This window comes from Scyliorhinus torazame, chromosome 4 (genome assembly GCF_047496885.1).
Source record: "Scyliorhinus torazame isolate Kashiwa2021f chromosome 4, sScyTor2.1, whole genome shotgun sequence".
Taxonomy (NCBI): Eukaryota; Metazoa; Chordata; class Chondrichthyes; order Carcharhiniformes; family Scyliorhinidae; genus Scyliorhinus; species Scyliorhinus torazame.
In genome coordinates, this window is record NC_092710.1 from 296,221,198 (window position 1) to 296,235,022 (window position 13,825).

A 13,825-nucleotide genomic window follows, 5' to 3' on the forward strand; every position below is an offset into this window, starting at 1 on the left:
TAAGACCAAACAATTAGACACTGAGTAAGTTGGCACGGGTGCAGGGCACAGATGAGTTTTAGGGGCTAGGGCACGTGCATGAACTCCTTTGGTTATTAAAGTCAATGTTACACCTACAGAAGCTGCCTTTGTGCTCTGTCCAAAGTGTGCGGGGGTGTCATGTACGTTGAGCGCAAGTGTGTGTGTGAGGGGTGGTCTTACCTCAGCCCCAGGTGAGTCTGCCCCCTTCCCCTGGGGCCGCCATCAACATCCGGCCCGGGCAGAGGACGGGACCGTGCGCTGCAGTGTTACAGCCCGCATGCAGGGATGGTCCGGGTGGATGGTGGTACTGTGGCCATGGGTCAGACATAGTCCAACGATGTAGAGCCAGGAGCTCACCGCAGGGCGGGTTGTCATCATCCTCCATGGCCTGCGATAGACACGCGTCCACCCGCAACTGTGTTGAGCCCGGCCCGTTTGTGCCGCAGGTGGATCGGCAATGGGGGGGGGGGGGGGGGGGGGGGGGGGGGGGGTGCATGCGGGTGGGGTGGGGGTGGGGCTGGGGGGAGGGGGGTGTGAGAGTGCTGGGTGGGTGGATGGGTGGGGGGTGTGGGTGGTCGGCTGTTGCCATGGTGTGCGGTCTGTGGCCATACTACCCGTTTCCCACGCCCATCTAGTCAGTGAAGCCGGGCATCTATCAGTCTGTCCCGTGCCCGCTGGGCCAGCCGGTAACGGTGGACAGCCACCCGCCTGTGTCTACCCCGTCTGCCCTGACCATTGCCCCCATCCCCCTCATCTGGGGAGGACTGGGGCCTCTTCCTGCTGCTCCTCCACTCCACCCCTCCTCTGCCTGCGGCACATTGCCCCTCTGCTGGGCTATGTTGTGCAGGACGCAGCACACCACAATGATGCGGCCGACCCTATCTGACCGATACGGAGGGCGCCCCCAGACACCTGAAACGCATCTTCAGCACGCCAAAGCACCTCTCTATCACTCCCCTTGTCGCTACATGGGCATCATTGTAGCGGTTCCCGCCTCATTTCGTGGCCTCCGTATAGGCGTCATCAGCCACGATCGCAATGGGTAGCCCCTGTCGCCCAGCAACCAGCCCCTCAGCGGGATGGCGTCCCTCGTACATGCCGGGATGATGACCGTGACAACACGAATGAGTCGTGTACCACTGCCTGGGTGACGGGCGCAGACATGCAGGATTATCATGTGGTGGTCGCAGACCACCTGTACAATTCATCGAATAGGTCCCCTTCCTATTAGTGAACACGGGCCCTGTTATCTGCAGGTGGCCGCACGGCGGACGTGCATCCCATCGATCGCAGCCCTGGACCATGGGAACCCGGCCACGGCAGAGAAGCCCACGGCCCGGGCATCTTGGCTGGCCCGGTCCACGGGGAAGCGGATGTAGCGGTGCGCCATGGGCATATAGGGCATCTGTCACTGCCCGGATGCACCGGTGCACCGATGTCTGCGATATGCCGGACAGGTCCCCACTCGGTGCCTGGAATGACCCCGTTGACATAAAAGTTCAGGGCCACCGTAACCTTGACGGACACGGGGAGAGGGTGTCCCCCCGCCAGTGCCACGCGGTGACAGGTGTGCCAGCAGGTGGCAGATGTGTGCCAACGGTTTCCCGGCTCATCGGAGTCTCCTCCTGCATTCCCGGTCCGTGAGGTCCAGATATGACTGCCGGGGGCCGGTACACACGGGGCGCCCTCGTGGGGCCGCGACGTCCTCCTCCCCCTCCTCGTCCTGTCGGTCAGGTGTCCCTCCAGCCTGGGCGGCTGCCGCCTGCCCCTCTGCGGCAGCCTGCGCCGCCTCTCTGGCACGCTCCTCCTCCTCCTCCTCCTCCTCATCCAGGGCAACATAGACATGAGCTGCTGCCACCACGGCGGCCAACATCGCTGGATGATCTGAAAACATGACGGCCTGGTGGGGGGGAGGGGAACGACGACATGTCATCATTGCCCATATCCCCTCCTCCCCCCAGCCAGGTGGCATGGACCGCATGGGTCCAACTGTTGGAGGCTGGCACCTGGCCAGGTGGACCAACTCACTTGCCCTCCCATCCCCCTCCTCGGCACGGACCCCCCCCCCCCCCCCCCCAACCTCCACCCCAGCACGGACCCCCCACCCCCCCCCAACCTCCACACCGGCACGGACCCCCCCCCAACCTCCACCCCGGCACGGACCACCCTCGAACCTCCACCCCAGCACGGACCCCCCCCCAACCTCCACCCCAGAACGGACCCCCCCCCCAACCTCCACCCCGGCACGGCCCCCCCCCCCCCCCCCCCCCAACCTCCACCCCGGCACAGACCCCCCCCCCCCAACCTCCACCCCGGCACAGACCCCCCCCCCCAACCTCCACCCCAGAACGGACCCCCCCCCAACCTCCACCCCGGCACGGACCCCCCCCCAACCTCCACCCCGGCACAGACCCCCCCCCCAACCTCCACCCCGGCACAGACCCCCCCCCCCCAACCTCCATCCCGGCACGGAGCCCCCCCCCCAACCTCCACCCCAGCACGGACCCCCCCCCCAACCTCCACCCCGGCACGGACCCCCCCCCCAACCTCCACCCCAGCACGGACCCCCCCCCCCCAACCTCCACTCCGGCACGGACACCCCCCAGCACGGACCCCCCCCCCCCCAACACGGACCCCCTCCCGGCACTCCCCCGGAGCCCAGCCTACTCTAACCACCGCCCCCCCCCGCCGCACACACACACACACAAGCCGAGACACACCTCTCCTCACGCATTCAGACTGCGGCCACGCCATTGCCTGCCCAGAGCCAACCCCCCAGGCCGTCACTCACCTCCTCGCTGGTCGGCGTGAGCCTGGAGCACCGGGTCACGCCGATGAAAAGGAGGTTTGATTCACGTCGACATGAACGGTCATCACGTCGACGGGACTTCGGCCCATCCGGAAGGGAGAATATCGGCAGGCCGAAAATCAGCTGCCTTGCGCAGACCCGTGACATTCTCTGCGGCAGCGGCGACATTAACCGCCGACTTTTCTCCCTTTGGAGACTTCGGCAACCGGCGGGGGCGGGATTCACGGCAGCCAACGGCCATTCTCCGACCCTCTGGGTGGTCGGAGAATGACGCCCCAGATTCCTGCTGCTTTTTATACTCTCTGTTCTATTCCTTGGGCGAAATTCTCTGGAAACGGCGCGATGTCCGCCGACTGGCGCCCAAAACGGCGCCAATCAGACGGGCATCGCGCCGCCCCAAAGGTGCGGAATGCTCCGCATCTTTGGGGGCCGAGCCCCAATATTGAGGGGCTAGGCCAACGCCGGAGGAATTTCCGCCCCGCCAGCTTTGTTGCCCCGCCAGCTGGCACGGAAATGACATCTTGGGGCGGCGCATGCGCGGGAGCGTCAGCGGCCGCCGACAGTTTCCCACGCATGCGCAGTGGAGGGAGTCTCTTCCACCTCCGCCATGGTGGAGACCGTGGCGGAGGCGGAAGGGAAAGAGTGCCCCCCACGGCACAGGCCCGCCCGCGGATCGGTGTGCCCCGATCGCGGGCCAGGCCACCGTGGGGGCACCCCCCGGGGTCAGATCGCCCCGCACCCCCCCCAGGACCCCGGAGCCCGCCCACGCCGCCTTGTCCCGCCGGTAAGGTAGGTGATTTCATTTACGCCGGCGTGACAGGCAATTTATCGGCGGGACTTCGGCCCATCTGGGCCGGAGAATCGAGCGGGGGGGCCCGTCAACCGGCGCGGCGCGATTCCCACCCCCGCCGAATATCCGGTGCCCGAGACTTCGGCAACCGGCGGGGGCGGGATTCACGCCAGCCCCCGGTGATTCTCCGACCCGGCGGGGGGTTGGAGAATGTCGCCCCATGTTCTGGAAACTTTAACTAATAATAATATTTTTTAGTGTCACAAGTAGGATTACATTAACACTGCAATGAAGTTACTGTGAAAATTCACTCGTCGCCACACTCCGGCGCCTGTTCGGGTACACTGAGGGAGCATTCAGAATATCCAATTCACCTAACAAGCACGTCTTTGGGAACTAGTTGAAAGCCTTCATCATTTACCTGCACTCCTATCTTCTCCTTTAACTTTGATCTTCTAATTTTCAAGACAGCTGAACCCCCCCCCCCCCACTATTTAGTTTAAAGCCCTATCTACAGCCCTAGTAATGCGATTCACCAGGACTCTGGTCTCAACATGATTCAGGTGAAGACAGTCCCATTGGGGCAGTTCCCTCCTTCCCCAGTACTGGTGCCAATGTCCAATGAATTTGAACCCATTTCTCCCACACCAACCTTTGAGCCATGCATTTACCTCTTTAATCTTGTTGACCCTGTGCCAATTATCTTGTGGCTCAGGTAGTAATCTGGAGATTATTACCTCTTTGGTTCTGCTTTTTAATTTAGCTCCGAGCTGCTCATATTTACGGGATAGGATGGAAGTGTGGGCTTAAGCAGGGTGCTCTTTCCAAGGGCCGGTGCAGACTCAATGGGCCGAATGGCCTCCTTCTGCACCATAAATTCTATGATTCCTTCAGCAGAGACTCCTTGTTCTACCTATGTCGTTGGTGCATACGTGGACCACGACAACTGGATCTTTACCCTCCCAGCCAGGCATGACTTGCCTCTTAAAACTCCATGAGACTTATCATGCTTATGGCTTTCTGTGAGAGTATTAATGTTATATTTCACAGCCTCCAGCGATTAACCATTATTTGGACAGCAACTTAATGGGCTGGATTGTCCGGCCCCCAGCCACTTGTCTCTACTCCAGCTGCTTGTCAATGGGATTTCCCATTGAAGCCGCCACACGCCGGCGGAAAAGAGAATCGCAACATCTCATCTATTCCCAGTTACATCTTCCCAGACCAATTCTTTTTTTTTCACTTGCTGCAACCGGGATTCTCCGTTGCGAGTCGCCTCACTGCCAGCGAGGACGGAGAATTTGGCACTCAGCCAAATCTCCCATTTATTGCAGTGGGACCGGAAAATCCCACTGCTGCGAATGGACGGAAAATCCCGCCCATTTAGTGCCTTTCTCCAAAAACCCGTTTTAAACTCTTTTTAAAAAAATAAATTTAGAATACCCAATTTTGTTTTTCCAATTAAGGGGCAATTTAGCGTGGCCAATCCTCCTACTCTGCACATCTTTGGGTTGCGGAGATGAAACCCACGCAGACACGGGGAGAATGTGACCGGGCGCCGGGATCAAACCCGGGTCCTCAGCGCCCTGAGGCAGCAGCGCCAACCACTGCGCCACCATACCGTCCAACTAGTTTTAATCTCTCCTGTCTTCGACATTATCATAGCCTTTCCCTGTTGTTCCATCAAACCTGGCCCTTTCCTTAACTCACCATTTACTTCAAACTTGCTGCACACCTATTTTTTTTCAGTCCCAAACTGCAGGAAAGAAATGGCCCGAAAATATTAAAGGGAACATTAATCCCAACTCTTTACTTTCACCGTGGAGAAAATGGTTGGATTATTTCACGGATCCCCTGCTCTCGTTATTTAAAAAAAACTCTTTACTAAGCTCCATAACAATAAGCAGACAGGGAGTTAAACGTTAAGGGGGCAGGCAGGAATGTGGAGTTAAATCCACAATTAGATCAGTCATGGGTGGCACAGTGGTTAGCACTGCTGCCTCACAGTGCCAGGGTTCAATTCCGACATTGGGTGTCTGTGCGGAGTCTGCACTTTCTCCCTGTGTCTGCGTGGGTTTCCTCCGGGTGCACCGGCTTCCTCCCACAGTCCAACGATGTGCAGCTCAGGTGGATTGGTCATGCTAAATTGCCCCACAGTGTCCAGGGATGAGCAGGTTGGGTAATGAGGACAGGGCAAGGTGGATAGGGGAGTGGACAAGGGTAAGGGGCTCTTTTGGAGGGTCGGTGCAGACTCGGTGGGCCAAATGGCCTCCTCCGGCGCCTATTTCTTATGTGTTTATTGCACAGATTGGCTGCTTCCAACCATTGCTGGCAAAGCACCTTGAGCTGGTCCCGATTCTGGTGAGCCGGGACGAGGTTTGCCAGTGCCCAGGTGGGGTTATTATGGGCACAAACCTGTGTCTCATAATTCAGTGAACAGGGTCAGGTCAGGTCACCAAGCCTCCGTCATCCTGGCCCACTGTCAGTCCCCTGACACGATCAGTGTGATAGTGCTACCTACAACCTTCCACCCGGCCAGGATCCTTCCTGACCACAAAGCTAACATGGTCTCTCTTCCCTCCTTTCCAGGTACCCAGCACAGCCCTGCCGCTTCGGCAAGTTATTGCTGCTCCTGCCCGCGTTACGCTCGGTGAACCCCTCCACTATTGAAGAGGTGTTCTTCAAGAAAACCATTGGAAACGTGCCCATCACAAGACTGTTGTCAGATATGTACAAATCCAGCGATATTTAACTCCCCAGACTTTCCACGCAGATAACCAATTTTACTGGTACCATAAGTGAAACCTTCTTACGCTTGTGCATTGTACTTGAGCTGGACTAACAGCAATTTGTGGCTATTACTGTCAACCACAACAAACAAACAAAAGTTTCATAAAAACCGACATAAGGTGTGGGTGGGTGGGGTGGGAGGGGGGTGTTAATATGGGTGCAGCACTCTACTCGCACCTGAGAATTACCTGTCGTTTTCTAATGATTTCTGTTTGAGGTTCGCCCTGATCAGTGAGGTCAGTCCTCGAATGATTCCTTTCCTTTTGTTTTAAGCACATTGGGGGATTGAGGGGGGTGTTTCTCTCGTTAAAATGTGTCGGTCCCTTGGGTGATGGGTACCCCGCTTTGGTTCGGATCATCGGGCGGCCTCTGGCCTGGGTGCTGCCAATGTGGACAAATTCCACACGTGTGGAAGGCGGCGCGTTTCCAATGCAGGGCTCAGCCAAATCACAAGGTGCCCCTCAAACAAAAAACATCAAACCTGCCCAGCTCCACAACACTGAGCTCCAGGTTGAAAGAAAGTAACTGCTTCGTCAAAACAAGGTCCCCTGCATGGTTGTATGGTAGTGGCAGTCCCAAGTATAACTATTCTTGCAGTTCATCAGTAGATCATTTTAATTTCAACTCCCCCCCCTATTTTTTTAACATCTCAAAGAAGCTTTACAGAAATGGGTGTATGCGCAAGCCGTGTGAATTAGACAAAACCAAATGTGAGGTGTTGAAGGATCCAGCCAGCCAGTTGCTGTTCAATGGCTTTCGTGCTAAAACCAAAGGTGACTGGGGACTCTCGGTGGGCGAGTTACAAAAACCTGCAGCCAGATCCTGAACACCTCCTGGCGGTCCATTTCAGCAGCTCTCAGACAACATGAAAGACTTTTGTTCCGGGCGAGAGGCCCCATTGGAGAAGGTTCGGCAAATCACGGACTGGTTTAGAAGTGCCTTTCTTTGTTTCCTGGAGGTATTTTGGCTAAACTACCAGAAATAGTTTGAACTCGGTAGGGAAGGAGATCCCACTTTTAGCGAGCGACAGCGAGGCAGGCGCCGGCTCATTGGGAAAGTTTCATCTCATCTTTCAAGGAGGAGTACACGGATAAATAACTTTGCAAAATAGCACTGAGGAAATCAGCACTTGGGATATTTTTTTTTCCTGAACAGAACGTGCGTCGAGTCGTTCTGCTATATAAAGATCAAATGTAACTGAGTTGTTAAAGCCGGGACTCTTGTAATTCATTTGGAATAGAGTTTAATTATACAATTAAATATCAATGTTAAGAAGTCGTAACGGATGTTCTGTTAAATTACTGAAAATACCAATAACTGGGAGTCAGGAGACTGTTTTCTCCTTCACTTCTCCGTTGTTATATCTTTTGAAATGTTTAATGCCTTTTTCTCCCTCTGAGCTCCGGTTTAACCAAACAGTTAGGTGTGAGCCTTAAAAATAATAATAATCTTTAGTGTCACAAGTAGGCTTACATTTACACTGAAGTTATTCCCCGAGTCGCCACACTCCGGCGCCTGTTCGGGTACACAGAGGGAGAATTCAGAGTGTCCAATTCACCTAACAGCACGTCTTTCTGGATTTGTGGGAGGAAAGCCAGGCAGACACGGTGAGAACTCGCAGAGTTCACAGAGACAACGACCCAAGCTGGGAATCGAACCCAGGTCACTGGCGCTGTGAAGTAACAGTGCTAACCACTGTGCTACTATGCACAACAACGAAACCTGCACACACAGAGCGTGCACCCGCTGCCCACATGATGTGATTACACGGGTCCTGGTCTCTTGCACTGCGACATATTCGGCACAGACATATTCGGCACCGTAAGAGCACATTTGGGTTATATATTGGCATGGATGGTTAACAGACAGGAGGTAGTAGGGTGGCACAGTGGTTAGCATTGCTGCCTCACGGCACTGAGGACCCGAGTTCGATCCCGGCCCTGGGTCACTGTCGATATCGGGTTTGCACATTCTTCCCGTGTTTGCGTGGGTTTCGCCCCCATAACCCAAAGACGTGCAGGGTAGGTGGATTAGCCACGCTAAATTGCCCCTTAATTGGAAAAAAATAATTGGTTACTCTTAAAAAAAAAAGCTGACAGGAGGCAGAGAGCAGTGATAGATGGGGCATTTTCAAATTGTCAGGCTCTGACTAGTGCTGCAAGGATCAGTTGGAGCCTCAGCTAGTTACAATTTATATTAATTTTAAAACATATTTTTATTCAGGACATTTTAATTTTATATACAAAACACAACTTTTCCATCCAACATTGTACAATTCTCATTATAAGCACCCCATCCACCATAACACCCCACATGTCCCATTTTATAACTATAAAAAAAAACAGCCCTCCCCCCCCCAACCCGCTAAAATCTCTTAAAAAAAGAGATGAACAGCCTCCACCTCGAGTGGATCCCCTCCCCCAGCCCGATGGGAATCTTTATCTTCTCCAAATGTAAACATTCCAACAGGTCACTCACCCACCCCAGTGCCCTTGGTGGCTCTGAAGCCCGCCACCCTAACAAAATCCTTCTCCGGGCTATCAAGGTGGCAAAGATCAACACGTCAGTCTCTCTCTCCTCCTGCATTTCCTGATCCCCTGATACCCCAAATATCGGCACCCACAGGCTCGGGGTCACCTTCATCCCTACAATTTCTGACATTGTCCCCGAAAAGGACTCCCAAAATCCCACCAATTTTGGACAGGACCAGAACATGTGTGAGTGGTTCACCAGTCCCCTTAAACACCCGCTCACATCTGTCCTCCACCTCTGGTAAGAACCATTCATGTGTGTCTGCCATATGTGCTTTGTGCACCACTTTAAATTGAATTAAACTCAATCACACACATGAAGAGGTCGAGTTTATCCTACACAAGGCCTCAGTCCAAATCCCCCCTGAAATGCACCATCCAACCCCTCCTCCCACTTCCTCTTTATCTCCTCCATCGAGGCCCTCTCCCTCCCCATTAACTGCCCAGAAATATCGGAGATCCTGCCCTCCCCACCTCATCCTCAGACACTATCTTTTCCAGCAATGAAGGGGCGGTAACCACAAAAACATGGCCCGCTCCTTCCTCACACAATTTTTATTAGTTAACGAGACAAAGAGACAGAGAGCAATGTGCTGATGATACAGAACTACGTGGGAATGCAACTTGTGAGGAGGTGAAAAAAGCTGCATAGAAATATAGACAGGTTAAGTGAGTGGCAACAAAGTGTTAGATGGGGTATAACATGAGGGTGTTTACAGTTCTTCACTTTGGTTTTGAAGAATAGAAAAACAGAATATATTTAAAAGGTAAAAAATTTGTAAATGTTGATCATATTGAATGGTGAAGCAGGCTGGATGGGTGTCCGGCTCCTATTGTTTCTGTTCTCATGTTGGAGTATATAGTAGTTATAAGTACACGTGTTATACTATAGCACTCCAAATGTATAGTTTAACTAAGGCTTTACATAAATTGAACATGATTTATTTGTGTTTCAATCATATGACACTCAAAATTAATCCCAGAGCTTGCTTTGTTTTTTCTTAATGACCTTTGTGGTTACTTTTAGTGATTTTCCGATGTGTCCCCAGATCCCTCTGCTTCTCTGCCCCTTATTTTCCAAGAAGGTGGCCTCTTTATTCTTCCCACCAAAATTTACCAACTCATTTAATCTAGTTTGGCATTTATTTGCCAATCACATGTCCGTTCTAAAAATTTATCATTGTCTTCCTGTGTTTTACCAGAGTCTCTCTGTACGAACTGCAACCCCCGATGTTGATCCTTATCACTTCTCACCTTCCAACCTTGAATTCCAACTCACACTGTTTTCCGTTTTGTGGTCAACCTCCTGACCAATCCTGACTGTACATGTCCTGATCTCAGCCAGGCATCCATCTACCATGGAGTACTTTATCTATGGCCTTTTAGTAGAACACTGTGAGGGCACTGCCTTTAAAATGAGATCAGTAAGAAGTCTTACCAGGTTAAAGTCCAACAGGTTTGTTTCGAATCACTAGCTTTCGGAGCACTGCTCCTTCCTCAGGTGAATGAAGAGGTGGGTTCCAGAAACATATATATAGACAAAGTTAAAGATGCAATACGATACTTTGAATGCAAGTCTTTGCAGGTAATTCATTCCACAGGTCCAGATGGAGCAACTGGAGAGAGGGATAATCACAGGTTAAAGAGATGTGAATTGCCTCAAGCCAGGACAGTTGGTAGGATTTCACATACACAGGTGCGGAACTTGACTATAAGTTTCTGCTCGGTGATTCTGCGTTGTCGCACGTCCTGAAGGCCGCCTTAGACATAGACATAGAATTTACAGTGCAGAAGGAAGCCATTCGGTCCATCGAGACTGCACCGGCTCTTGGAAAGAGCACCCCATCCAAGGTTAACACCTCCACCCGATCCCCATAACCCAGTAACCCCACCCAACACTAAGGGCAATTTTGGACACTAAGGGCAATTTATCATGGCCAATCCACCTAACCTGCACATCTTTGGACTGTGGGAGGAAACCGGAGCACCCGGAGGAAAACCACGCACACACGGGGAGGATGTGCAGACTCCGCACAGACAGTGACCCAAGCCGGGAATCGAACTTGGGACCCTGGAGCTATGAAGCAATTGTGCTATCCACAATGCTACCGTGCTGCCCTTGGAGAACACTTACCCGAAGATCAGAGACTGAATGCCCTTGACTGCTGAAGTGTTCCCAGACTGGAAGGGAACATAATGCAGAATCACCGAGCAGAAAATTATAGCCAAGTTCCGCACACATGAGCACGGCCTCAACAGGGACCTTGGATTCATGTCGCATTACATTCACCCCCGACCATCTGACCTGGGCTTGCGAAATCCTACCAACTGTCCTGGCTTGAGGCAATTCACACCTCTTTAACCGGTGATTATCCATCTCTCCAGTTGCTCCGCCTGGACCTGTAGACCTAATTACCTGCAAAGACTCGCATATATGTATGTTTCTGGAACCCACCTCTTCATTCACCGGAGGAAGGAGCAGTGCTCCAAAAGCTAGTGATTCAAAACAAACCTGTTGGACTTTAACCTGGTGTTGTAAGACTTCTAACTGTGTCCACCCCAGTCCAATGCCGGCATCTCCACATGATGGTTTTAAAATGAGATGTTCAATGAGGCACTATTTCAAAGACGGGAAGAGAGTTGCACTTTGTTATACGGAACCACATTTACCCCTCATCGATCATCACTAAAAACTGAGTAACTGGTCATCACGGCGTATTTATGCAATAATGCTGTGCCTAAATCGGCTGCCGCTTTCAACAGTGACAATATTTCAAAAGTACTTCATTGGTTGTAAAGCACTTCACAAATTCTTGAGGCCTTGAAATGTGCTGTGTAAAAGAAAATCTTTTTTTAGCCACCCTGTAAGTTCCTTATTGACTCTACCTTGGGCCAACTCTCTTCAATCCACTACCAATCTTAGTCTGTTTTTAAAATATATATATTTTTATTCTCCTTTTTCACAATTTCATCCATAATTTACACCCAGCAACAATCAACAATAACAAATACAATGTCAAACCCCTGATCAACAATCTCCTCCTCCGACCAACCCCTAAACAGCCCCCAACATTTTAAATACAAATATCAAGGAAAAGGAATCAGGAATCCACCATCCACCCATACGTAGTCACCAACAACGCACAGTCCAAACCCCCCGCCCCTGAATATGGCCTCCAGAGGACCCGGCTCAAGTCTCACATGTGCCACCTTCAAAATTACCCTGAAAACCTTCCTCCAATACCCTTTCAGCTTTGGACAGGACCAAAACAGATGAACGTGGTTTGTGGGCCCCCCAACCCGCAACGCTCACAAACATCCTTTACCCCCCTCAAAGAGTCGGCTCATCCTCGCCTCTGTGAGGTGCGCCCTATACACCACCTTCAGTTGCATCAGCCCCAACCTCGCACACAAAGTTGAGGCATTCACCCTCCGGAGCACCTCACACCACAACCCTTCCTCCATACCCTCTCCCAACTCTTCCTCCCACTTTGCCTTAATCCCCTCCAGCGGTGCCTTCTCTTCTCCCAGAATCGCATCATAAATCGCTGACACCACCCCCTTCTTTATTCCCCCCTGTCGTTATCACCTCTTCCAACAGTGTGGAGGCCTCCACCACCGGAAAGCTCTGTATCACGTTCTTAGCGAAATCCCGGACCTGCATACACCTAAACATTTCCCCCTGCCCAACCCATATTTCGCCTCCACCACCTTCAGTCCTGCAAACCAGCCCCCTAGAAACAAATCCTTTAGTGCCCTAACTCCCTTCTCCTCCCAACTCAGAAAACTCCCATCCCACTTTCCTGGCTTCAAATCTGTGATTCCCCCAAATCGGCATTTCCCTTGACCCCGCCCCCAGCCGAAAGTGCTGGCGCAACTGCCTCCAGATTTCCAACGTCGCTACCACTACCGGACTCCCTGAGTATTTCCCTGTTGTTGCCAACCCCTCAGCCCCGACCCCCTACACAGACTCTCCTCCATCCTGACCCACTGTGAGTCCCCCCCTCGAACCCAGCTCCTCACCTTCTCCGCGTTCGGTGCCCAGTAATAATAGAGTAAATTCAGATGACCCAACCCTCCCGACTGCCGTCCTCTCTGCAACAGCACCGTCCTAATCCTAGCCACCCCCCCCTCCCCGCAACCACACCCCCCCATATATAAACAATGTAATCATCTTTTCAACTTCCTTGAAAAATGCCTTTGGCAGAAAGATCGGCAGGCACTGAAAAATAAACAAAAATCGCGGCAACACGTTCATTTTAATTGCCTGTACCCGACCCGCCAGTGACAGTAGAGACCCTCCCACCTTGTCAGATCTGCTTTCACCTCCCCACCAAACTAGTAATGTTATACCTACAGAGCCCTCCCCAATCCCGTGCCACCTGCACCCCCAGATATCTAAAGTGAGTCCGCATAAAAAGATACCCTATGCTCTACACCACCCCACCCCCTCCATACCACACTATCCGCCATCAAATACTCTACTCGGTCAAACGCCTTCTCGGTGTCCAATGCCACAACCACCTGTCTCCCTCCCACCGCCGGTGCCATAACCAATTCAATGCCCTCCTAATGTTCGAAAAGAGTTGCCTCCCTCTCACAAACCCCGTCTGATCTTCGCCTATCACCTTCGGGAGGCACTCCTCCAACCTACCTGCCAATATGGGGCTGGTTTAGCACAGTGGGCTAAACAGCTGCTTTGTAAAGCAGAACAAGGCCAGCAGCATGGGTTCAATTCCCATACCAGCCTCCCCGAACAGGCGCCGGAATGTGGCGACTAGGGGCTTTTCACAGTAACTTCATTTAAAGCCTACTTGTGACAATAAGCGATTTTCATTTCATTTCATTACCTTTGCCAACACCTTTGTGATCACATTCAAAAGT

At 52.6% G+C, this 13,825-nt stretch overlaps 1 protein-coding gene across 1 annotated transcript in view; it reads left to right on the forward strand.

The window, feature by feature from the left end:
• Positions 1-6,534, forward strand: part of nr2e1 (nuclear receptor subfamily 2, group E, member 1) — a 69,893-nt gene extending 63,359 nt beyond the window's left edge. Inside the window, exon 9 of the mRNA XM_072499961.1 lies at positions 6,210-6,534. Coding sequence (XP_072356062.1) covers positions 6,210-6,372 — 163 coding nt within the window. The 3' untranslated portion in view covers positions 6,373-6,534. The remainder of the gene's footprint in view (positions 1-6,209) is intronic.
• Positions 6,535-13,825: the final 7,291 nt, after the last annotated feature.